Raw genomic sequence first — 24,107 nt, forward strand, 5'->3', positions numbered from 1 at the left:
CTTTATTAGGTACACCTGTCCAACTGCTCGTTAACACTTAATATCTAATCAGCCAATCACATGGTGGCAACTCAGTGCATTTAGGCATGTAGACATGGTCAAGACAATCTCCTGCAGTTCAAACCGAGCATCAGTATGGGGAAGAAAGGTGATTTGAGTGACTTTGAACGTGGCATGGTTGTTAGTGCCAGAAGGGCTGGTCTGAGTATTTAAGAAACTGCTGATCCACCGGGATTTTCACGCACAACCATCTCTAGGGTTTACAGAGAATGGTCCGAAAAAGAAAAAAAATCCAGTGAGCGGCAGTTCTGTGGGCGGAAATGCCTTGTTGATGCCAGAGGTCAGAGGAGAATGGCCAGACTGGTTTGAGCTGATAGAAAGGCAACAGTGACTCAAATAACCACCCGTTACAACCAAGGTTGGCAGAAGAGCATCTCTGAAAGCACAGTATGTCGAACTTTGAGGCAGATGGGCTACAGCAGCAGAAGACCACGCCGGGTGCCACTCCTTTCAGCTAAGAACAGGAAACTGAGGCTACAATTTGCACAAGCTCATCGAAATTGGACAATAGAAGATTGGAAAAACGTTGCCTGGTCTGATGAGTCTCGATTTCTGCTGCGACATTCGGATGGTAGGGTCAGAATTTGGCGTCAACAACATGAATGCATGGATCCATCCTGCCTTGTATCAACGGTTCAGGCTGGTGGTGGTGGTGTAATGGTGTGGGGAATATTTTCTTGGCACTCTTTGGGCCCCTTGGTACCAATCGAGCATAGTTGCAACGCCACAGCCTACCTGAGTATTGTTGCTGACCATGTCCATCCCTTTATGACCACAATGTACCCAACTTCTGATGGCTACTTTCAGCAGGATAATGCACCATGTGATAAAGCTGGAATCATCTCAGACTGGTTTCTTGAACATGACAATGAGTTCACTGTACTCAAATGGCCTCCACAGTCACCAGATCTCAATCCAATAGAGCATCTTTGGGATGTGGTGGAACGGGAGATTCGCATCATGGATGTGCAGCCGACAAATCTGCGCCAACTGTGTGATGCTATCATGTCAATATGGACCAAACTCTCTGAGGAATGCTTCCAGCACCTTGTTGAATCTATGCCACGAAGAATTGAGGCAGTTCTGAAGGCAAAAGGCGGTCCAACCCGTTACTAGCATGGTGTACCTAATAAAGTGGCTGGTGAGTGTATATCACATCACATTGTAATGTAAATTGTAAATATGTTTTATTCCTTATTCCTTATTGCTTCTCTTCCACCTTATAATGCACCGACACCATGTCAAGTTCCTCATATGGTAAACTTTACTGTACTTGGCAATAAAACTTTTTCTGATTCTGATTTATATTCAGTGACAGTGGATGCCCTACCACAGACAGGGCACAAAGGGGTTAATTGCTTAATTGATACAGTCATCAAATACCTAGTTACATGTTCATGACAGCTGGTGGAACACATTTGAGTACTTTCAACTTGGTGTAAACATTGATCAAGAAAAGTGCTTTCGTGTTTGTTTGTTTTTATAAATGCCTGTGGGTCTGAGTGGACTGTAATTTAGTCTGTGTTGTATGTTGTGCATATATGGTACATTTGTCAGTAAAGATGACTATAACTATGAAAAGCAGCAGATCTACAAGGCATGCACGCATGGAGGCACGCACACCCCCCCCCACGCACATTCACGGCACAGCCAAAGCTTGTCAAATACAGTCAAATGTGTTGGAGATTTATTTGTCTTTTTATTTGTTTCTTTGTAACTTCATTGATAACATCAGATGAACATTAGGCCTCATTTTCACAGCCTTAAATACCATATATATGTTATATATTATTATTATTCATGATCGAGAAAACGTGCTTGCGTAAGCATGATGACCCTAAGATGGATAAGACTCCAAATGCATACTTTTTCGTCCCATTAGAGTTCTCTCATCTGCACAAAAGTGCTCTCTGTTCAATATCGTTTACATCACTTGACTCATCACAGGCAATTGAATATAACTCAAATTCATTCATCTTCTAATCCACGTCTTCTGCTTTTGTTGGGCATTTCTATTTGAGTTTGAGGTGATACTTCAATATTATATTTTTTTTCATTCATTCATTCATTTTCCAACCCGCTTAATCTGCTAACGCAGGTCGCGGGGTAGCCAGTGCCTATCCTGGCAGTCTCAGGGCGTGAGGCGGGGGACACTCCGGGTACGACGCCAGTGTACCGCGGAGCCACACAGAAACAAACGATCATTCACACACACACTCACTCCTACGGTCAATTTGGGACCGGCCAATTAACCTGAAGCGCATGCTTTTGGAGGTGGGAGGAAGCCGGAGAACCCGGAGAGAACCCACGCAGACACGGGGAGAGCATGCGAACTCCGCACAGAGCGGGACTCGAACCCGGGTTCGCCGTGTTGTGAGGCAGCAGCGCTAACCACTGCGCCACCGTGCCGCCCTAATATTATATTTTGTTATTTTGTTAACTAAAATTAATCAACATGTGTATGGGTTATTTTTTTATTGTAGTAATTATTTATTGTTGCAATTATAAGAATCATACTTTATAATCATTCTTTTAGCTGCTTTTGTTACTGTGGTTGCGGTTGTGTCTTTTTTCCTGTCCCTTTTCGTCTTCGAACTCCCCATCTCTCTCCCCAGTGGTGTCCTTGCTCCTGGGCGATAGTTGGGTCTCCATAAAATGAAGAGTTGGTCTCGTTGTGTTGTTCTGGGAAAGTGCTTTGAGAAAAACTGAGATAAAACCATAACAATTGTTTTGATATGCAGCTTTATAAAGGAAGCTGACTTGACTTGATATTGGTGTGTGAATTATTATTGCATCTGATGTGGTAGCATCTTGTATGATAGCCTCTTTGTTTGAAAGGGTGAATGCTGGGTTGTTTTGTGAAGCGCTTTCATTCAACTTTTTCATTGTCGCTTCTCCCCACCTATACATTTGAATAAGATGAATGAATGAACATCGAATGATATAAACTGTAAATAACACACTACTTTTAGGTTATTCTGGTTACTCATTTCTATTCTTGTGAATTTACAGTAATTTTAAGGTTTTACGGTACATATTTAAAGTATCTTCATTTCAGTTTAGGAAGTTATTCTGCTACAGAAACATCCTATGAAGTTAGAGCAAAGTCCATCTATGTTGTATAACAGACTGAAATAGTGGAAAAAGTCTTATCCTCCAATTAAAACAGAACTGATAAAACAAATTCTTACCCCTTCCAATTGTTTGGTCCCCTCCATAATGTATTGAGCTTTTACACCATGACTTACCCTACATTTTTCATGAAAAACGATTATGTAGTTCTTGTCCGTCCATAATCCTAGATGTATAATTCTGTGTTGTCAGATGTATTATTTTTGTCGTTATGGCTTGGAGAGTAGTTTAATTAATCATAAAAGCCTATTTGTCAGCTCGACGAATTACCTTCAACCTGTGCAAATAAGGAACCCTTTGTGCTGAACTCCTATATTTATTAATTTACACAGCTCCTGTGTGTTACCAATGTAATACGTTACACCTTGTGTGTGACAAACCATGAGAAAAGTGGCTGTCATCTCAGCTGTAACCATTTTATATGCGATTGTGACAAAAGCACATGCAATTGATGTTTGTGCATTTGTGTTATGTTAGAATTTAAATTTTTCCTCATCTTTGCACTCATACCACCCAAAACTATCATAATTTACTTAACTTATAATTGAACTCTGAATAAACCAACAAATAGGTTGTAGGGCATCAATAAGGGTGAGGATTCAGGATGTGGGTGAGTGTAGCATTACAACCTGGCTGAGATCAGTAACATATAACATATTAAATTGTGAGGCGGCACGGTGGCGCAGTGGTAATTCATTTCTATTCTTTTACATCTTTTATGTCCTATTGCTAGATACAATGGAAGGGAAGAAACACGGAAAATGTTCCTTGTATACAGATACCATATTGCTCTACATAATGAATATAGTTAATTATGCCATAAAAATATATACCAATACGTTTGCTCAAATTTTGGCACTTTCTCAAGTACTAAAATTTATTTTCAAATACAGTAATCCCTCGTTACTCGCGGTTAATGTGTTCCTTGAACATCCACAAAAAATGAAATTCTGCGATATAGCGACCAAATATTACTGTACATCCTGCTTCAAAGCAGTTATGTATTGTGTGTGTTTGTGTGTTCGTCAGTCTGTTTGTATGTTCACCAAATATCTTCGCAACTGTTGCAGATAGAAAGATGGAACAAAAAACACATTACTTGAGCGGCAAAGGGGATGAAAATGAAATGATGACCTCAAGGAAATTAGGTCAAGATCAAATTTCAACTTTTGTACTTTCAGGAACCGGGTAAGATAGAAAGACGAGGGAGAAGGCCAAAGCTAGTACATAGCTTTGACCTACCATGACAGGTCAAAGCTATGCACTTGTCAGGTAATACTTTCAGGGTACCCTGACCTACCCTGGAAGTAGGTCAGGGTAAGTCGTGGGATTTTGCAGTCTCTGACTGCCTTGGTTCTTGTTCATTTTATTATTTATGGTAATTTTAACCTTTATGAACCAGTGACGTGCAGTGAGGTTCACGGCAGTGAGGCACCAATGTTAAAGTAAGTTCTACGAGTCAGAGTGGTGTATTTGCCATTAAATTAGCAGCCTGGTTAAATTCATGACGAGTGTACTACTCAGTTTGAATGGGGCGGGTTCTTTCCAGATCTAAAGTTTGAAGCAGATATTAAAGCTCCGACGCTTGTCTTGTTTTGATCGAATGTTATTCCAATCTAAGGTGAGGCTCGACTGCTCACTGCTGCACTGTGTGACAGTCATACTGATATTAAACAACCTTATATCTGTATTACCTTTTCCCACACTCTAATAAACTGTTTAAAACAATTTGGAATTAAAGAAATGTGTTTCTTTAATACACAGTATTACTGAGGTATTACTGTAAACGTTTTCCAATAAACATCTCAGCTAAAAAGGTTAAACAGTGGGCAAATACTATTTCATTTATATCCTGAAGGTTTAAGATACAGTACTTGGTAGCTATGCTTAGCTTAAAATAATATTTATACAAAGTCTACCTATTTAAAATATACGTTGAGATTGTATCAAATAGGTTTCCTGATCAAAGTAATATCCCAGAATGATTCTACCTTTTTCTATTGTCCTAGAAGAGATGCAAATAGTCTTTGTTTTCACAGACAAAGACTGACCTTAGGGCTGAGTACAGGTAATAACATCAGTGTAATGGGGCAAGATTGATCAATCTCTGACAAAACAAAGGAGAAAACCTTTCAGGCTGAGTGTGTTTGCACGGGGAGGAGAGGCTGGAGTTGGTTTAGATTGAACAAACAAATGTACATGCTGATAGGATAGGTCCATCTGATTTATTCTGTCCTGATCAATCTTGGTTATGGCACAGGCATAAGTCTACTGTATGGACAACCACATATTCACCCACAGAACTGCTTTTTGTTGTGTGGTGGCAAATCTCTTACTTATCACAGTTTTAAAATGAAGGTTAGAACAATAAAATTATCTTTGTTTTTGCAAATTAACCAAACTCAAACAAAAATATCTCTAAAGTTCAAGTCATTTTTATCTGCTGCTACCAAACACAGTCTTGTCAAAGGTGGTTTGAGAGGAATAGAGAAAACCCCCCCATCAGAACCCCTTTTTGTAATTTGCAGAAGGCTGGACTCTGATGCCTTCATTGTGCGTTATTATTCTTAATAATTTACAAAGGTGAAATTAGGGATCTTCTTTGTTGTTCCTCCTTAGCTGGCAGTGGAGTTTAGCAGTTATGTCATTGGTGCTGAATTGACAACTCTGTGCAAAAGGTTCAAGTATAAAGTAACTAAACAAACACAAGAAAAACTAAAACAAAACAAAAACAAAACACAGGTACAAAAACAAGCAATTATGAGAATAAATTTAAAATGAACCCTCAAGATTGTACAATGTACTGTGTGGCAGAGAGCTCAGTAGCATTAACTGCGACGAGGGGATTGCACTGGGTTCCTAACTGGGACGGACTTCCAACATGTAAACCTTTACTTTCAGAGAACTGTGTTCAGTACTCTGATCGCGCTTGAGTAAAATGTGTTGGTCAGTCTGGACGTCCATGCCTTGATGGACCTGTACCTCTTCCCAGAGGACAGCAGTGAGAATAGGCTGTGGGCGGGGTGTGAACTGTCACTGGTGATGCTTGTGACCCCACGCAGACATGTGGTATTATAGATGTCCGACAGAGAGGATAACTACACCTATGACCTGTGCTGACTTACTGACCCTTTCCAGAGCCTTCCTGTCAGCCTGAGAGCAGCTGTTAAACAGCTGCGTTCCCAGGAACTTGAAGTCGCTGACCCATTGCATCAAGTCCCCTCGGATTAGTGTGTGCGCTTTTGACAACACGTTATGTAAAACAGCTCTCTCCCTCCCTCCCAATAGATAATCAACGATAATGTAGCCGCAAGAGGGCAAAAGCCATTGTCTTACTGTGCCGGTCCCAAGCTCGGATGAATACAGAGGGTTGTGTCAGGAAGGGCATCAGACGTAAAACTTTTGCCAAATGAAACGTGCAAATCAAATCTATGACTTCTGTACTGGATCGCTTCAGAGGCAAAGCTCTCCACCTACCTTTCAGTTCCTACCCTCATCTATGATCATGACTGATGGGTTATGACTGAAAGAACAATTGCAGGTACAAGCGGCCGAAATGGGTTTTCTCAAGCAGGTAGCTGGTGTCTCCCTTCGAGCTAGGAGGCTCAGAGTCGAGTCGCTGCTGCTTCACGTAGAAAGGAGTCAGCTGAGGTGGTCTCTGAATCTGGTGCGGATGCCTCCAGGGCGCCTCCTTAGGGAGGTGTTCCTGACAAGACCAGCTGGGAGGAGACCTTGTGGCAGACCCAGACCCACTGGCCTGGGAATACCTTGGAACCCCCCAGTCAGAGCTGGTTGATGTGGCCAGGGAAAGGGGAAGTTTGGGGTTCCCTGTTGAAGGTGCTGCCCCTGGAACCCGACTCTGGATAATGTGAATGAAGATGATGTTGATTATCATCCGGAGTCGACAAAGCAAAGCAAAGGCTGCACTTACAGTGCATATCATATAGTGCAAATTATAATTAAAACAACATCATATCATATTGTAGTCCAGTGGTTTTTAACCTTGTTAGTGGTACTGAACCCTGCCAGTTTCATATGCTCACTCACCGAACCCTTCTTTAGTAAATATATATATACATTTTTTTTCAAATTTAAGACATGATTATATGTTTTACTGTTGTATTTAATGAATTGTGCATTAATTTAACCTTTTTCAAAGAACAAAACCAAGACAGTGCATGAACTCACATGAAATGACCTACCTGCAAATCAGTGTGATTTGCCAAATAAACTTTTACTGCAAGCTTCCAAATAAGAGCTGGCTCCACATAAAGGGACTGTCCCTCAGTAAAAACCATAACTTTTAAGTTACAGCCTATGCATTGATCCACTGCAAAAATGTCTTGTGGAATGGAAAATATTTAAAATAATAAAAACATTTGATAAATATTTTGTATTGGATGATTTTACTTTATGAAGGCTCATAAACTTTTTTTTTTTTTTTTTCAGTGACTCTATTTCTGAAAAAGTACCCCACCAGGTTGCTATTGTTTTGTTGCAGCAGCAAAATGAAAACTAATTACTGTACATCTGTACGACACCACATTGATCCAACAATAGTAGCATACTGGGTGATGGAGTGAGTACCTTGTGTTTTCTTTTAATAAGAGAAAAAGAAAAGGAGGAGCAAGAAGGAAGTTATTTTCTGAGGCCTATACCTCTTGCTGAAACTTGGCAATTATCAGTTAATGTCCATTTGCATTTAAAGTTAAGACAGAGGGACCCTGAAGGCAGTGATCATGTGATAGTTTATGGAATTGTTTGTCTCCCTTTGGTTTAGAGATTTCCCCTCCCTTCCTATTTCTTCTCTCCCAAATCTCTCTTCATATCTTGTGAGTAAATCAGTAACAGTAATTGGTGGCGGATGGCTGTCCAAAAGAGTCTGGGTCCTGCCCGGAGTTTCTTCTTCAATGGGGGAGTTTTTCCCCGCCGCTGTCGCTTTTGCTTGCTCTGGAGGGTTCAGTTGGGTTTTTCTGTGAATGCGCTTTGAATTGTCTGTTGCCATGATTAAGCGCTTCATAAATAAAACTTGATTAATTGAGTTTGTGTGCATGGTTGTCGATCTTTGTGTGGCTCCGCGGTGCACTGGCGTCGTGCCCGGAGTGTCCCCCATCTCACACCCCATGTCAGCTGAGTTAGGCTCCAGCTCCCCGTGGATGAAGCGGCAGAAAATGAATGAATGATTGATTCACGATTGTTTGTAGATAATGTTTCTCTTAATGTTTTTACAAAAAACACCTGCATCCAAGAATCAGCCTAGTCAGTTACACAAACAACATATATTCCAAAGAAAATCATACAGATATGTAAATAATACCCATATGTCTTTGTAGATATTTAAAGAATTCAATTTGCCAATCTTGCTAAAAGTTACATGATCGAGAAGGGTAACTGAAGGGTAATTGAAACTCTTAATTATAGGAAGATCTGACGTTGCCACAGTCATTAAACGTGAAAAAATTGCTTCCTTCCCTTTATGGGAATTAAAACAAAGGGCGTTATTGTATCTCACTTAAGTCTCATGTTGTATATTATGAACCACCAATACACAATGGCACATATTGTGAAGAGCAAAGAGGTGCAGGAAATGTAGTTGGTATTTGCCTTAATCCATTATTTTTCTGTCTTCAGGTTTGAGTGCAGCAAAGCTATTGAAAGCCAATGGACTGAACCCTGTAGTGCTGGAGGCCAGGAATCGGGTCGGAGGTCGCACCTTTACAGTCCGGGTAAGTCCATGAGTACAAAATTCCCAGATACACCAGCTGGACAAGAAAAAAACAGAGCTTTTTCCTGTTGCAGGCAAAAAAAACCCTGCACTTTTGTTTTAGCTAGCACATACTGTGTTCTGCATTTGTGTGAGACGAGCCCACTCTTACCAACAGGAAACTAAACCATAAGTTTGAATTGAAGATAGACAAATCACATCACACAAAATAACGTTTTCCAACCATTTTCAGTCGACGCTCTCTGAACACTTGGATATTCGGCTTCTGTGCGTGCATTGACTCAAGTTGTTTGCTTTATTTTCGCAAATTTGTTCTGTCTCCCATAAATTTTAGCAGATTTACAGACACACTTGACCACAGATTCAACATGTTCATTCATTCATTTGGTTTGACATCCAAAATAATTCCATTTGAGGTGTTGCAAAAGTTGTCATGTGAAGGCCAAGGCTGAAACTTTCTCAATCAATCACTTTTACTTTTCTCTTCAACACCATCAAAGATAGTACTCTAGAAAAAGTCATATTTTTTTTTTACATTTTCCCCTCGTCATTTTTCACTGTGCTTTGTTCTTTTTCAGAATAAGGAGACAAAGTGGGTTGATCTAGGTGGCGCTTACGTTGGACCAACACAGAACCGAATTCTTCGACTTGCACATGAATATGGCATAAAGACCTACAAAGTCAACATCTTGGGAGACCTGATTCACTATTACAGTGTGAGTGTCATTTTTATATGGTGATAGATAATTTTCTGCTCATACATTCTACGAATGCTAACCAAAATGACATTGCCTTCATGATATATAATGGTAGTATAATAATCACCTTGAAAATAGCTCATTAATTTTCCCTTACAGTCATCTTGGGCTGCTGCCCTATGCATGGTTTTCACCTTGTGCCCCAAGCCAATATGAAAAAAACAGTCATAACTTATATAACTTTTAAAAGTAAGTTACCAACTTTCAACTTTAAACTCCATATTTTTAGTTCAGATGAAAATATTTGTTCAACATATTTCAGCAAAATATGTTGAAATATTTTGCGTGAGTGTATGTCTGTGTCTCTCCGTGGTGCATAGGCATCGCACCCGGAGATTTCCCCTGCCTCATGCCCTTAGTCAGCTGGGATAGGCTCCAGCTCCCAGCGGATGAAGCGATACGAAGATGAATGAATTAGTGAATTTCAGCAAAATATTTTTTTCATGTTCATATTGGAAAAAAAATTGCATATGGCAATGGAAGAGCACACAGAACCAATGGATGGATTCTTTTTTAGTCCATTTTGTTCAGACACAAGAAGAATGAACAGTTTATTCATGTCTTAACCCTTAAAGTCCGATGATCACGCCGGCGTGATTAGAGCGCATGATGTTTTTAAACCATTCTTAACAAATAAAGTCTGTCACGTGGATTGCTGTGCTCATGTATACGTGGCAGTAGAGATGTGAAACTGTCTTACGGTTTTTATTTGGAGCCGATTGACCCCAGAAAACCGGAGATATGATCGTTTACATTTGATCTAAGAAAAGCGCTTCACAACGGCTGCTTATCGTCAGACGGCAGACACCGTATTTCTGTCCATGTAGGCGCCCTCGTACAAGCGGTGATGCATGTATTCACGTGATGTAAACATGTTTCGCGATTCTTACATGCTTGTCACGTGATGCAAACACGTACCCTGATTGGTGCATCTTGTCATGTGACGAAAACATCTGTGACTCAAACGTCTATGTGCATGATTTACTCATTCTTATGTGCGAATCGTCGGCATAGTCTTATTTTGAAAACTACTTTGAAGAGTGGCACAAGTGACACAAACTACATATAGTTATGTTAGAAGCCTATGGCAAACTTTTTTGAGTTCAAAATCAAATTCAATGAGCATTTTTTGGGTTTTTATGTACAATAAAATACAATTTGTTCCATTTTCGAATTTGACTGTGTGTCTCCTTTGAAGAGTAGCACAAATAACACAAACTGTATATACATGTAATTATGTTAGAAGCCCATGGCAACCTTTTTACAGTTCAAAATCAATTTGATCTGCATGTTTGTGGTTTTTATGTGCAATTACATAAATTTTTTTCATTTCTGAATTTTACCCCTGTGTCTATTTTGCCCCAATATGTCAATATAGTAAGTTATAGGGAAATAAAAACTATCTCTTCATATAGCTGAAGTTGTGCTGAAGATAACCATACCAAGCATGGGTGTGTTAAATCATTTTTGATGTTGTAATAGAAACAAATATCAAAAGTACCAAAAAACGGCCAAAATGGCCGAGGGCTTAAACAGGGGGAGCTTGATTGACGTGCTCCATGTCATTGATGGCTGTTTCTGCATCAGAAGTCGTGACGTCAGTCATGGCCAAACATTTCTCTCCTTGTGTGATGTCATATAGTGGTAGGGTGTTGTAAAATGTAAAATCATAGTTCCCTGGATGGTAATAGAGCACTAAGCCTAAGAAGGACATCATTTGTTCCTTGAATTATGGTTGTTGAACTCTCAAGATGGCTTGGACGTGTTCTGGACCTCATTTATGAACCTTGTCAGGTAAAATTCTTCCTGCTAAATGAAGAATTATAATTACAAGGTGTGATAAGTCATTTCTCTTTAATACATACCGATGAGAGTGATACTCTGACAGTCATGTGAAACCCCCACAAGGCACGATGACTTAGAACTTTAATACATGCATGTTCTCACACCCTCTGGATTGATAATTTGCCAGGATGGATTATTTAACAAGTTGCAATTTGTCTTTTGAAACCTTGTGACCATTTTCTCCCAGAAAGAAATCAAAGACACAGTATCATTGTGACAATCTGTTTTATTGAGGTTCCTAATTTAGCAGTTTTTCAGTTACATCTGTAGCAAACAGAGAAGGACCTGAGGCAAAACCCTATAGCATTTGTGTCAATGTCTGTCAACCATTAAAACTAAAAGAAAAGCAAAATTGTGAATCAGGATGAACTGGGATGCATAAATATGCGTTTGCCAAATCAATAACAGTGAACCGGTCTTAAACCGGTCTCAATCTGCTGGAACCTGTGACATAAGTGTTACAACATTGTACACAGCTGGAGTTACACAACTTTATTTACTGCTCTGAGGGCTTGAACTTGTCTCCAGCTCCCATTTGTTGATTTTTTTTTAAACTGGTACAATGGGGGTGTTAAACTAAACAGTTAATTTTAATGATTGTATTAATAATGGCATCATAACTGTTTCAGTAAAAAGAAAAAAGAGTAAAATTATATATTAGTTTTATCAAAATGTTATAGTCTCGTAGTAATTAAAAAAACAGTTTTAGAAATAAAGATTTTTTTTTTTCACTTTTGCTTCTCACTCAATAGTTTTCTTTGTCCTTGATTCATATATTCTTCTGTGGACACGGCACCAAGCTGACAGAACCTTCTCCACACATTTCAGTAATATCTATAGTAATATCTGTAGTAATATCTATAGTAATATCTGTAGTAATATCTGGCAGTAATATGTGTCTCTTTTTCTTCATTAACTTTTGATTGTTTTTATGCAAGAAAGCAGTTCAGTCACTTACTTTTTCTCCAACTTTTGCAATCTTTTCAGAGGCATAGTGATAATCAATCAGTCAATCATTCAGTAAATCAACCTTCATTCGTATAGTGCGTAATCACATCAGCAGACTTTTCAAAGCGCTTTAACAGACAAACCATACAGGACGCTTATGCTTCCTCTGGAGGATCTAACTAACTCGCTCTCACTAGAGCGTCTACAACGAGCAGACGTCGTGTTGTCGTTTGGTCTATCTTATTAAGGCAGAATCATGCAGGTGAGTCTCGTGATGAGAAACTTCTCTTGCGAGATCAAAACATATCGTCGATTTCTGGCTTTGAAATTTAAGTGGAGAAATGGAAAAATCGTGAATATTTTTGTTGAATGGAAGTGCATTTAAAACTTGTGTCCCAGGGACGCACGCTGTCTGACGATCGCTGTAAAAAATGTGCATCAAAGACACAAAGACGCACGCAAACGAGAACGCTGCGTGTATGTTTTCCAGCCAACAACCTCTCTACAAAATTAGAAAATGGAAAGGATAACAATTGCCACGGGGGTTTCTGGTTCTGTTTACTCCTAAGTGGTTGAAAGGAGAACCAACAAAGACAGAAGGAAAATGAGGCACAGGCCATCTATGTCCTCTTTATTCCTTGCTCCGTATCTCAATCTTTGTCCTATTAATTCCCTCTCTCTACACAGGTAGGCTCCTCTTCCTGATTTGATTTGCTGTCATGTACTCTGGACAAATTACCCCTCCTGTAAATTAGTGTGTGTGTGTGTGTGTGTGTGTGTGTGTGTGTGTGTGTGTGTGTGTGTGTGTGTGTGTGTGTGTGTGTGTTCAAAATAAATTTAAAGTTTTTTCTACATCATGGTCAATTATCCTTGGTAAGTATAAAGGAAACATCAATAGGGGATTTAAGAACAAAAGAAGGATGCTCCTAAATGGGACTGATAGTATTCAAGGTCAACAGTTTATTATTATGGCATTGCTCTAGGTCTTTTGAATTATGCATAATTTGACACAAAGAAATAGTGAATCTTAAAGAAAAATTGTTTGAAACATATGTTCAAAATGACATTTCATAGGTATTTTACTAAAATTAATCTTGTAGTATATTCTGTCAAGGAGACCTCCGTTTGTCATTTCCTCTCATTATTTGTTTGAGGTCTTAAAAAGCTCAAAAGGTAGATGGAAGAAGTTTATTAAACTCATGATTGGACATGATTTGAGAGCAGTTTGGCTCATGGTATAAACTACTGATTAGATTAGCTTTAAGGTCAGCACGTTAAATGATAAAAGTAAAGTTCAAAAATATAGACAAACAATACAGTGTATTAATTTTTTTTTTAAATGTTTATTTTTTAATAAAATAAATTCAAATATAGACCAAAAAATGTAATTAAAATAAAAAAAAAGTAAAATCTTTGTTACACAGAATAGATTAAGCATTTTGAATCAGAACCTAGTTGTTTCACCATCACACGTCCCCTGTATGTCATTGTCCGGATACCAAATTGTGTTATGTCTGTGCTGTCTCCTGAGTGAGGACTTACACTTATGTGGAAGTAGATACTAATGTGCATTCTGTCTTCTGCCATCCCCTTCTGTATTCACTCGGGCAGCATCACCATGGTGATAGTTCATTTGTTACACAGCAACAGATAGTTTTGATCATGGCATTAATAATGTATGTCCCGAGACACTAGCTGTGTCAGTTTTCTTTTCCAACCTTATCCTAAGATCGATTTTATAACTGTGATGGTCGGACTTTTTCCCCTACACACCAGTCCTGAACACTTTGTGGGTGAAAGAAATCATAATTTCTTTGCATGATAGATTGCACATAATAGGCTCATTGTTGATGTGAGACAATGCCATCAGATTATAATTAAAATCTTATTGTTGATTCTGTTAGTGTCTGTGTGCAGCTGACTTCAGACCACTTTGAAGGCTTTGACTCTACTTGTCAGCTCCTTGTAGTAAAAAAATGGTTAAATCTATTAAATTTATCAATTTAAAGAACTTTAATAAAGTTAATCTTTGAATGTTCTTGATTATCCAAGTCATGGTAGAACTCTCTGTCAAATGAAATCAATTAGATGTGTAAGATAGGCTGGAAGATATTTCACCCAAGAAGCTTCTTCGGTTCTGGATGACTGGTGGCTGGTTCCGGATATTTATTTTCCCTTGTACCCTGGGGAAGCCACACAAATGTACCTTTTGCCTCCCCAAAATCCACATGGAAGGGGCTTCAATCAGAGCTATCAATAATTCATTCATTTATTCACTCATTCATCTTCTTGAAGACGAGATAATCGTCAACATCTTGTCTTCAATAGTACAGTTTGGGACGGTGGACTCAAATGCTCAATACCATTTCAACCTGGAAGTTGTGTAAATAACATCTTTGCAAATCAGTTTACCATATTATGGGTTCTATACACGTGGAATAACGCCTTTGTTGGATTGTTCAGTTGTTCTCGACACTTTAAAGCTAGTGACTTGAAGCTTGAAATGCAACTTTTCTTCACATTTTCGTCTGGTATTTAACTTACTGCATTAATCTTAAACTTTTAGCATACAATCACATAAAACCTGCATGCTGAACCTACAGATAGAGCAGAGACATGATCACTGTGAAGCTTGAAGCAATGGAGCTGTTTTTGATCTAAATGTTCAGGATGCAGAGTCAAACCTTCACACCTTCACCTTTCTAATTTGAAAATATGGTTAACAAATAGAGCAATAGTAGCTGCGTTCAGCAATCATGTGGACTGTGTACTCTTGTATCAGATGGTTGTAAATCTTTGAATCCTTTGTAAAATGTTGCACAAATGGAAGCATATCAAGGTGTTCCATCTCTTAGTATACAGTTCACCGTCATTTTGATTAATATTGTCAGAAGTCTGTTAATGTGTGAAGGTAAATACGGATATTACTACTTTCACTGTCTGTAACTGTCTGTCATTGTTAACTGTCTCAACTATACCTGAAAATGTTTCCTCATTATGGTAGGAACAGTGCTAAATGACATTATTCTTGTAATCAATATCAGTGCCAATCGCTGACTTTAAAGATCAATGTCATGAACATATTGATAGTTTGTCTGTCTGCCTGTTCCACAGGGCAAGTCTTACCTATTCAGAGGCTCCTTCCCTCCCATGTGGAACCCTTTTGTCTGGTTGGACTTAAACAACCTGTGGAGAACAATGGACCAGATGGGTGCTGAGGTAAAGCTTGTTCAACGGTGTTCCTCCCCACTCTTTGTATCACGTCTTTGTAAAAGTATTGTTTTCCCACTCATCCTCGTTCTGTATTTCAGATACCCAGAGAAGCTCCCTGGGCAGCTCCCCATGCTGAGGAGTGGGACAAAATGTCCATGCTGGAACTCTTTGAAAAAATCTGCTGGACCAGGTAGCACAGAATATAGAAACCATTGTGCTTTTGACACCTAAGTGAGTTAGAACAGTTGTGTATTTTGTTTTAGGCTTATAAAACACAGACATAGGGAAAATATAGTATATAAAGAATAAAGAAACCTCTGAATCTCTGTACTTAACAGTATCCAGCTTGGAGCTCAAATGTACCACCATCAATCAATCAATCAACTTTTATTTATATAGTGCTTAATCACATTTGAAGACATTTCAAAGCGCTTTACAGTATGTACACCATGTATATACGTACACCATGTACGTATCCAGCTACTGAAATTAAGACATAAGACACCTCGTATGTCATTTTAGGTTCCTGGGTGGCTTTGAGTGGCCATGGGCCTCTGAAGGTTTAGTTGAGGACATATCATATATGATATCAGGTCATGGTTCAATTTGGTTTCTTGAGTAAGATACCTTACCAAAGTACAAAGTAAACCCATGGAACAGTTGCTGTTCCATGGGTTTATTAGTGACTGTGTAAATGGTTAACAACCTGATAATGTTATAAGCCTTTAAACAGTAAGACAAATTAGAAAGGTGATGAATAAATGTACTGTAGTCAGCCTGATCATAAAGACTATTTCTTTCAAGATTATTACTTTATGGAGTGGTTGGCCATGAAGAGACAGACATGAGAAGAAAGAGAATAGTCCTAAAACTGAACTACACTCTGCAGTCATATGGTGTGAAACTTGATGACTTGGAAACAAGTGATTAATAAACAATATAATCAGTGTCACATATTATTATATATTATGTATATATATTTTAATCAGTGACATGCGTTCAGGGGAGGCAGGTGAAAGAAAATGGAAAATGGAAGAAATAAATTAAATGGTTATATTTATCCAGTGATGTGTATTATGAAGTTGTTTTCTGTTTAATGTCACCAATATTATATTATTTTTACTCAAAATTGCCAAATTTTCACATTTATCGCTGAACTACTGAGAAGAGACCTGTGAGGCCCCAGCCAGCCGAGCCTCAATATAGATTGATCAATGACTCGACTAGCTGTGCTGGTAGCTAAACAGTGAGACCCTAATGCTATTTCTCTATATGTCGCTGATAAAATGTTGAAACACGTTTGCTCTATGAATTAAATTTCCATAGTTTAGGTAACGTATATAATGTACAGTGTTTTTTTGTCAACAACTGTATGTGTGTCACATCTTTTTTGAGTTGAGCGTTCCTAAAACGGCTGGGAAGAGGCACTAAGTGAGGCACGCAGTTCTTTTGCTTCATGGTAGGGGGCGCTGATGATCCCAGGGATTCTTCTTGTGATTCCTCTGCAGAATAAGTTACAGCAAGCTCCGATCTATAGTCAGCGCGTCAAGTGCAGCCATTCATTAGTTTTATTCTGCTCACCTTGTCTTACTATAAAAATGGAGGATTACATATCTCAACTCAAAATTTTTTCGATGCTTTTGTTCAGAAGGAGCTGCACATGTATTTATAAGTAAATGTAACAAACATGCAGGTAACAACATAACATTTTTTTAATCAAATGCTTATCTGTGTGTTTTAGTTTGTATGTGTAAATAATTATGCTCTGAGACGTTAAACATAACCCACTCTCTGTTGTTATTGAAATGGTGAATAATATACTCTGTAGGTTCATATGTTTGTAAATCTAATTATGATGAAGTCAGTGCCTCACCAGTCTTGAACCTCATCGCATGTCACTGATATATATATATATATATATATATATATATATATATATATATATATATATATATAAATAAAATATATGTATGTATATATATGTATATATATATGTATATATATGTGTGTGTGTATATATATATATATAATATATATATATATATACACTATATAATTACATATACACACACATACATATATTAGTGCTGTCAGGCGATTAATTGTCTGTTCAAAACCAAATACTTTTAACCCTTTGGTTCTGTTTTGTACGTCTAATCTCTCTCCCTTTCTTCAAGTACTGCTCGTCATTTTGCGACACTGTTTGTCAACGTGAATGTGACCTCTGAACCCCATGAAGTGTCAGCTCTGTGGTTCCTCTGGTATGTGAAACAGTGTGGAGGAACTATGAGAATCTTCTCCACCACCAATGGAGGGCAGGTGGGTCTTCATCATTTGTACCTCGCTTGGGTAAAAGACGGAGAAGCAAAGTTAAACAAGACAAAATTAACAATTTTAGTTTTGTAGTTGATTGAGGAGATAAGGCAGAATAGAACTGCCTAAGAACTAATGTGAGAATTATGTCTTTAGTACTGAGAATTAGCTTGCTTTGTCATGCAGAGTTATGTTCGCTGATGCAAAACGGAGTTTGAACATCAGTGATCGAACCCAGTGCCTTTTAAAGCAGTTCATAGACATTCACTTTTATTTTGTAGCTGATCAGTGTCGTGTAATCATAAGCCTTTTTTGAGCATGGTGGCGAAAATTCTTCCATTAGACTCTTACCGACAAGTGTCTTGTTTGACACAAGGTAAATGGACAGGTAAGACATTTCCATTTAAAATGATAAATCTGTTTGTTCCCTTAAACTGAACAAACAGATTCACCCTGTTTAACAAGACTGATTTAATTTTGGCTCATTTTCTGTTAACTTGCTGGCTCATTGATCAAACTGCCACAGCGGCTTCACATAATGTTACTGTTGAAGTGACACTGACTATGGAAAGGTCACTGCCTGTTAAATTTGTGAAAGAGGTGCTAAAAGCCTGTCGAATAGATTTGTACTTTTTATTGCATTTTATGTTATTTTAATTTTTTTTCAAATTTATTTTTGACTGTAATTTGACCGTCATAGTCCATTATAAGTTCACTTACATTATGAACCCAAGTGCAACAGTGTAGTCAGTTTTATTCATTTTTATTCATTTTATCATTCTTTCAGTAGTAAAGTTAGAACAGGCCGTTTGCTCATTCCACTAAAGGAACTTTTATAAACAAAATACTTACTTTAAAAATCCCAATCTTAATAAAGAATGTCTCCTTTATTAGGAATAATTTGTTCACTTAGTTGCAACCACTTATTTTATAAACATTCATGAAAAACATCTGTATCAGGAATGTGATCAAGAGCTTCCTATTTATCACATTAGCTCCTTAATGCACGATGCTCTTCCTTTTGGCGCCTTGCTCTAGCGTCGCGGATATGACGTCACAGTCCACCATATCCGATCGGTGTGTTTAGACCTGTTCAGACTGAGACGCATCGGTGTAGATGTGATGTGAAACTATCTTCCTAATGTGGTTTCAATCCATCCCTTAAAAATTGTATATCATGTGGTTGGGACTGTTCAGACTATAAAAGAGACAGCAAATATCAATCTGGATGGGCTAAAAATCGGATATAGGCGACCTGTCTGAACAAGGCAGTGTGGGAAAAGGTAGTACAGATATGAGGTGGTTTAATATCAGTATGGGGAGGGTTCATAAACGTTTAAATTACCATAAATAATAAAATAAATAGTTTCCATCCATCCATACATCCATCCATCCATATTTGTGTTGACCGACCACTCATCTCTCTGTTCTCCTCTGCAGGAGAGGAAGTTTGTAGGTGGCTCCGGTCAGATCAGTGAATGCATGGCCAAGGAGCTCGGAGATCGGGTGAAGCTCGAGTCTCCAGTCTACAGGATCGACCAAAGTGGAGACAAGATAATGGTGGAAACTTTGAAAAACCAGACATATCAAGTGAGCATTTTTAAACAGTAATGATTGTGCTTTAACCATTACAGTGATGGAAAATACATTTTTTAAAAGTTCTGCGTGAAGAACAAATTTCCATTTATTTTTTCTTTATACATTGAACATACATTCATTCAGTACAGATAGTCCTCAACATATGAACATTCGATTTACGAACATTCGACTTCTGAACATTCGGAGATACAAACAAACGCACACCACCAAGCAGCACCACTGTACAGTACAGTAGATCACACACACACACACACACACACACACACACACACACACACACACACACACACACACACACACACACACACACACACACACACACACACACACACACACACACACACACACACACACACACACACAAACTTTCTGTTACTATAGTTACTTATGACAGTAAGTGAAGCCAGCTTGCAGCCAGCTCCAACGACTTGTCTGAGTTTGTGTAGCCTGTCTTTGTGTGTGCCCACATATGGCGCGCCCTCAGTGTCATAGCAAACACACACACACATGCACAAGGCGACGGATCAGTTTGGGGCAAGACATTTCAAATACAGTGTAGTTGGACATCTGGCAGCTGAATAACATTAATTAAAGAAAGCACAATATGGGAGCTTTAAAGTCCTGTTTGTCTTCGAATAGTTGAGCGATAAAGCAGGGTCAGAGGAAACATAACAATTTTTCCTCTTTCTTTTTCTTCTTGCATTTTTCTTTTACTTGTTTTTGTTATTCTTAAAAATTTGAGCAAAGACCAAGATATGAATTTCTCCATTTGTTGTAGCAATGTTTTGTCAAAGCAATGTACAATAGACCTCTTTGTTGAATAAATTCACCTGGACTTGAAAGAACAGCTGTTGCTAGACACCACACTGTGTTTGGACACCTTACAGCTTGAGCCTTTCTCCATTTATTTTAATTTTCAATCAGACAAGGCTCAAACTTAAGGTCAGGGTACTGGGACTGGGTAGAACGGAAGGAATATTTTCATAGTGTTTGCTACAGCATCATCAGCATTTTTCTATTGAGAAATACATATATAATATTATATAATATTTGACAATTAATATATTAATTATTTATTAATATATACCCTGAGAGAAGATAATTGTCTCTATTAATTAGATGACAGGTAAGTAGAGAATATCATGGACTAAACTTGAGAGGAATTAAATAAGCCAAAAGTCTGTGTATGGATGAGGAACATTGTAACAAATGTAATTGGTTGCATTGTGTTGACCATGCGTTTTTGGTGCCTTATAAGTTAACAGACTCCTTATGTTTCTCTGTAAGGCGGATTACGTGATTTTGGCCACCCCTCCGTCTTTGAACCTGAAGATACACTTTAAACCTGAGCTTCCTCCACTAAGAAACCAGCTGATCCACCGTGTTCCCATGGGCAGTGTTATCAAGTGCATGGTATACTACAAAGAGAACTTCTGGAAGAAAAAGGGTATGGGATAATACTTTAAGGTATGTGTTATGCTTCTTTTTTTTTTGTTTCACTTGTGCACATCCGTCTCTGCAGGTTACTGCGGGTGCATGGTGATAGAGGAGGAGGATGCTCCCATCAGCCTGACACTGGATGACACAAAGCCTGATGGGAGTTTTCCTGCTATTATGGGGTAAATGGAGAGCTCCAGTTAATTCTATACATATTTAAAAAGATGCATGTATCATGAGGATTTACTATAGAGTAATGGTTGATCAACAGGCGGAGATTCGAAACACGAACGCGAGTCCCAGATGTGTTAGAATGAATGAAACAGCGCGGTGCACAGCTTATTGTGTCATTAACTTCCTGATTGATCAGATTAGCATTCGGATTGCTGACTGTTTGCTTTCTAATTGCTTTACAATGGAACAAACCAGAAAGAGATCTCAAGTCTGATCTCGAGTCGGCCATACGATTGAAGCTGCTACTGCTGCTGTGGTGAAGTCTCGGTATCACGACTTTTATCTCACAACATAGACCTTTTCCAGTGACACTAATCCTCTTGTCTAACTCACCCACACAATATAATCTATATCTCTTATTGCTTTATTGAACCCTGCAAAGATCAATAATCATAATTTCCTATAATATATGGATAAAATATAGCAAACAAAGATTAACACATTAAATTAAATTAGATTCGGTTTTATTTAGAAAATATATGCAATGCAAAGCTCTGTTTTCTGGGTTTTCTGGGGCGGCAGTGGCTCAGCGGTAGAGCGGACGTCTTGGAACCAGACAGCGCCCAGCCATCGGCGGTTCGATTCCCGCTCCAGCCAGACATCTTCGGAGTGTGAGCTGACAGTTGGAGGTGTCAGCTCACCTCAAGGCCACTGCCGAGGCGCCCTTGAGCAAGGCGCCGTCCCCCCCACAAGCTGCTCATTGGGGCGCACCCCCGAAGCTGCGACCCGTCCCTCCACCTCCCTGTACTCGTCATTAACTGCATGCCTACAGGCCCCTAGTGTGTGTTGTGTTCAGGGGCCTGTATACAATGTTTATGTGTGTGTGCTGACTAACACATATATATATATGCATGTACAAAAACTGGAGAGGAAAACATAATTTCCCCATTGTGTGGACTATTAAAGGTGGATTATTATCGACTGTTGTGTGGTTGCAGTGCAGCCACCCTGCCAAAGAGGGCACCCACGTTCCTAGTGAAATAAACTGACATTATGCAAAAAAAAAAGCAACAAAATGACTGAAGAATGAAGAATAGCTCCCCCGATGTCCGGGCACCTCACCCTGAGCCCAGCCCCCCTGCAGAGAAAACTCAATTGAGAAGCTTCAGAATCTTATTCTTTTGGTCATTGCCCAGACCTCATGATCACAGATGAAAGCTGGAACACAGACGGAGCAGTAAAATGGAGAACTTCATTCTAAGCAGTAAAATGATGCTCAATTGTATCATTTATTTCCAGTGGAGTTGTCTTGTTATAAACTAAAAAGACAAAAACTAAAAACATAAAAGAATATGTATGTTCTGAAATGCAGAAGTCTAAAGAGCACTTGGTCCCAGTGAATGGTAAGAGGTGATGATCCTGCTTCCTGCTTCTTTGCTTTACAACATCTTTGTTGACATCTGTTTGACAAAATGTGCCCAATGTCATCCCTATTTTTCATCCAGTCTGCAATCATGGTTTATGCAGGCAACTCTGCGACACCATTGTTGGGTCCATCAGAGGGCATTGGTTATATAGTTATTTCTAAAGATGAGTGAAAATAGTCACTACTAATTTGTTGTCAAGTTTACTAATTCTACAGTGCACCAAAAATGTGGGCTAAGGTTCAGTAAATCTGGTTGCTATTAAAGAAAAATTAATAGTTCCAACACAGATGAATCATTCATCATCAGGAAATGTTGTCATGTTTTTTTAAAATTAACAATAAATACAGGGTACCACCCAGGAAATGGAGTAAATTACAAAATACTGTCAGTCTTCATCAACAGTGAAACATACTTGCACCCACACAACCAGCATTTAAAGCACTAATTTCATTAAAAGTGACAGTTATTTTCCAGGAAAACTCCCAACAGTCTATTGCATTGAAAAAATTGAATGTTGAGCATCCCGAAATTGTGGCATCACAGCTCTTTATCATCTTGATGGAGCGTTAGGATTTCCCCTAAACTAACCTGGAAAAACACAAAGTGTATTATGTGAACAGACCATGTCATTGCTATTAATACATATGTCTGTTTTTACTTTTCTCCAGATTCATCCTTTCCCGCAAGTGCAGACAGTTAACAAGCTTAACTAAAGAAGAGAGGTAAATGAATAATGGTGACTAAAATGAAGGCATTTTCAATGCTGCTTTAATCACAATCATTATTTGTTGTCATTAGGTTAAAGAAGATCTGTGAGATTTACGCCAGAGCGCTGGGAACAGAGGAGGCCCTTCATGTGAGTTTGAATATGGTTTAGTACAGTCACCATATAGCAACAGTAGAAACATAGGACATATATACTGTATCGTGAATCTATTCGAGTGACACTTGTATGTTTGTGTCTGTCAGCCTGTCCACTATGAGGAGAAGAACTGGTGTGAAGAGGAATACTCTGGGGGGTGTTACACAGCATATTTTCCCCCAGGAATTCTTACCCAGTATGGCAAGTAAGTCTGTTTCTGTCTCTCTCTTTCTGTCTCTCTCTAGTAGAACATTTCTGGATAGCAGCTTTTATATGAAAAGTAAAATAAGAAGGGGCGATCCAGTTTTTACAGACAGAGTTGTATGGATTGAAAAAGACTAAAGAAAAAAGTAAAAGACATGATTGTAGAAGAGATGATTAATTTTGTCTGCTTTTTTAAAGTTTTTTTAGAGTAATTCACACCGAATTCTCTCTATAACGTTTTATTTTTCTGTTTGTTTTTCCCAAGGGTGCTGAGGCAGCCGGTTGGTAATTTGTACTTTGCGGGCACAGAGACGTCCACAGAATGGAGCGGTTACATGGAGGGAGCGGTCCAGGCTGGAGAGAGGGCAGCCAGAGAGGTCAGAGCAGTCACATCCTTGGAACTGCAAGAT

At 38.7% G+C, this 24,107-nt stretch overlaps 1 protein-coding gene across 1 annotated transcript in view; it reads left to right on the forward strand.

The window, feature by feature from the left end:
- The window catches only part of mao (monoamine oxidase), a 40,083-nt gene that overhangs the window by 12,409 nt on the left and 3,567 nt on the right, over positions 1–24,107 (forward strand). The window contains exons 2-13 of the mRNA XM_068329914.1: positions 8,824–8,918; positions 9,496–9,633; positions 15,583–15,687; positions 15,780–15,871; positions 17,859–18,000; positions 19,435–19,584; positions 20,881–21,040; positions 21,116–21,212; positions 23,300–23,353; positions 23,430–23,487; positions 23,601–23,698; positions 23,963–24,074. Of these exons, the coding sequence (XP_068186015.1) occupies positions 8,824–8,918; positions 9,496–9,633; positions 15,583–15,687; positions 15,780–15,871; positions 17,859–18,000; positions 19,435–19,584; positions 20,881–21,040; positions 21,116–21,212; positions 23,300–23,353; positions 23,430–23,487; positions 23,601–23,698; positions 23,963–24,074 (1,301 nt within the window). The remainder of the gene's footprint in view (positions 1–8,823; positions 8,919–9,495; positions 9,634–15,582; positions 15,688–15,779; positions 15,872–17,858; positions 18,001–19,434; positions 19,585–20,880; positions 21,041–21,115; positions 21,213–23,299; positions 23,354–23,429; positions 23,488–23,600; positions 23,699–23,962; positions 24,075–24,107) is intronic.

This window comes from Antennarius striatus, chromosome 12, assembly GCF_040054535.1.
Source record: "Antennarius striatus isolate MH-2024 chromosome 12, ASM4005453v1, whole genome shotgun sequence".
Taxonomy (NCBI): Eukaryota; Metazoa; Chordata; class Actinopteri; order Lophiiformes; family Antennariidae; genus Antennarius; species Antennarius striatus.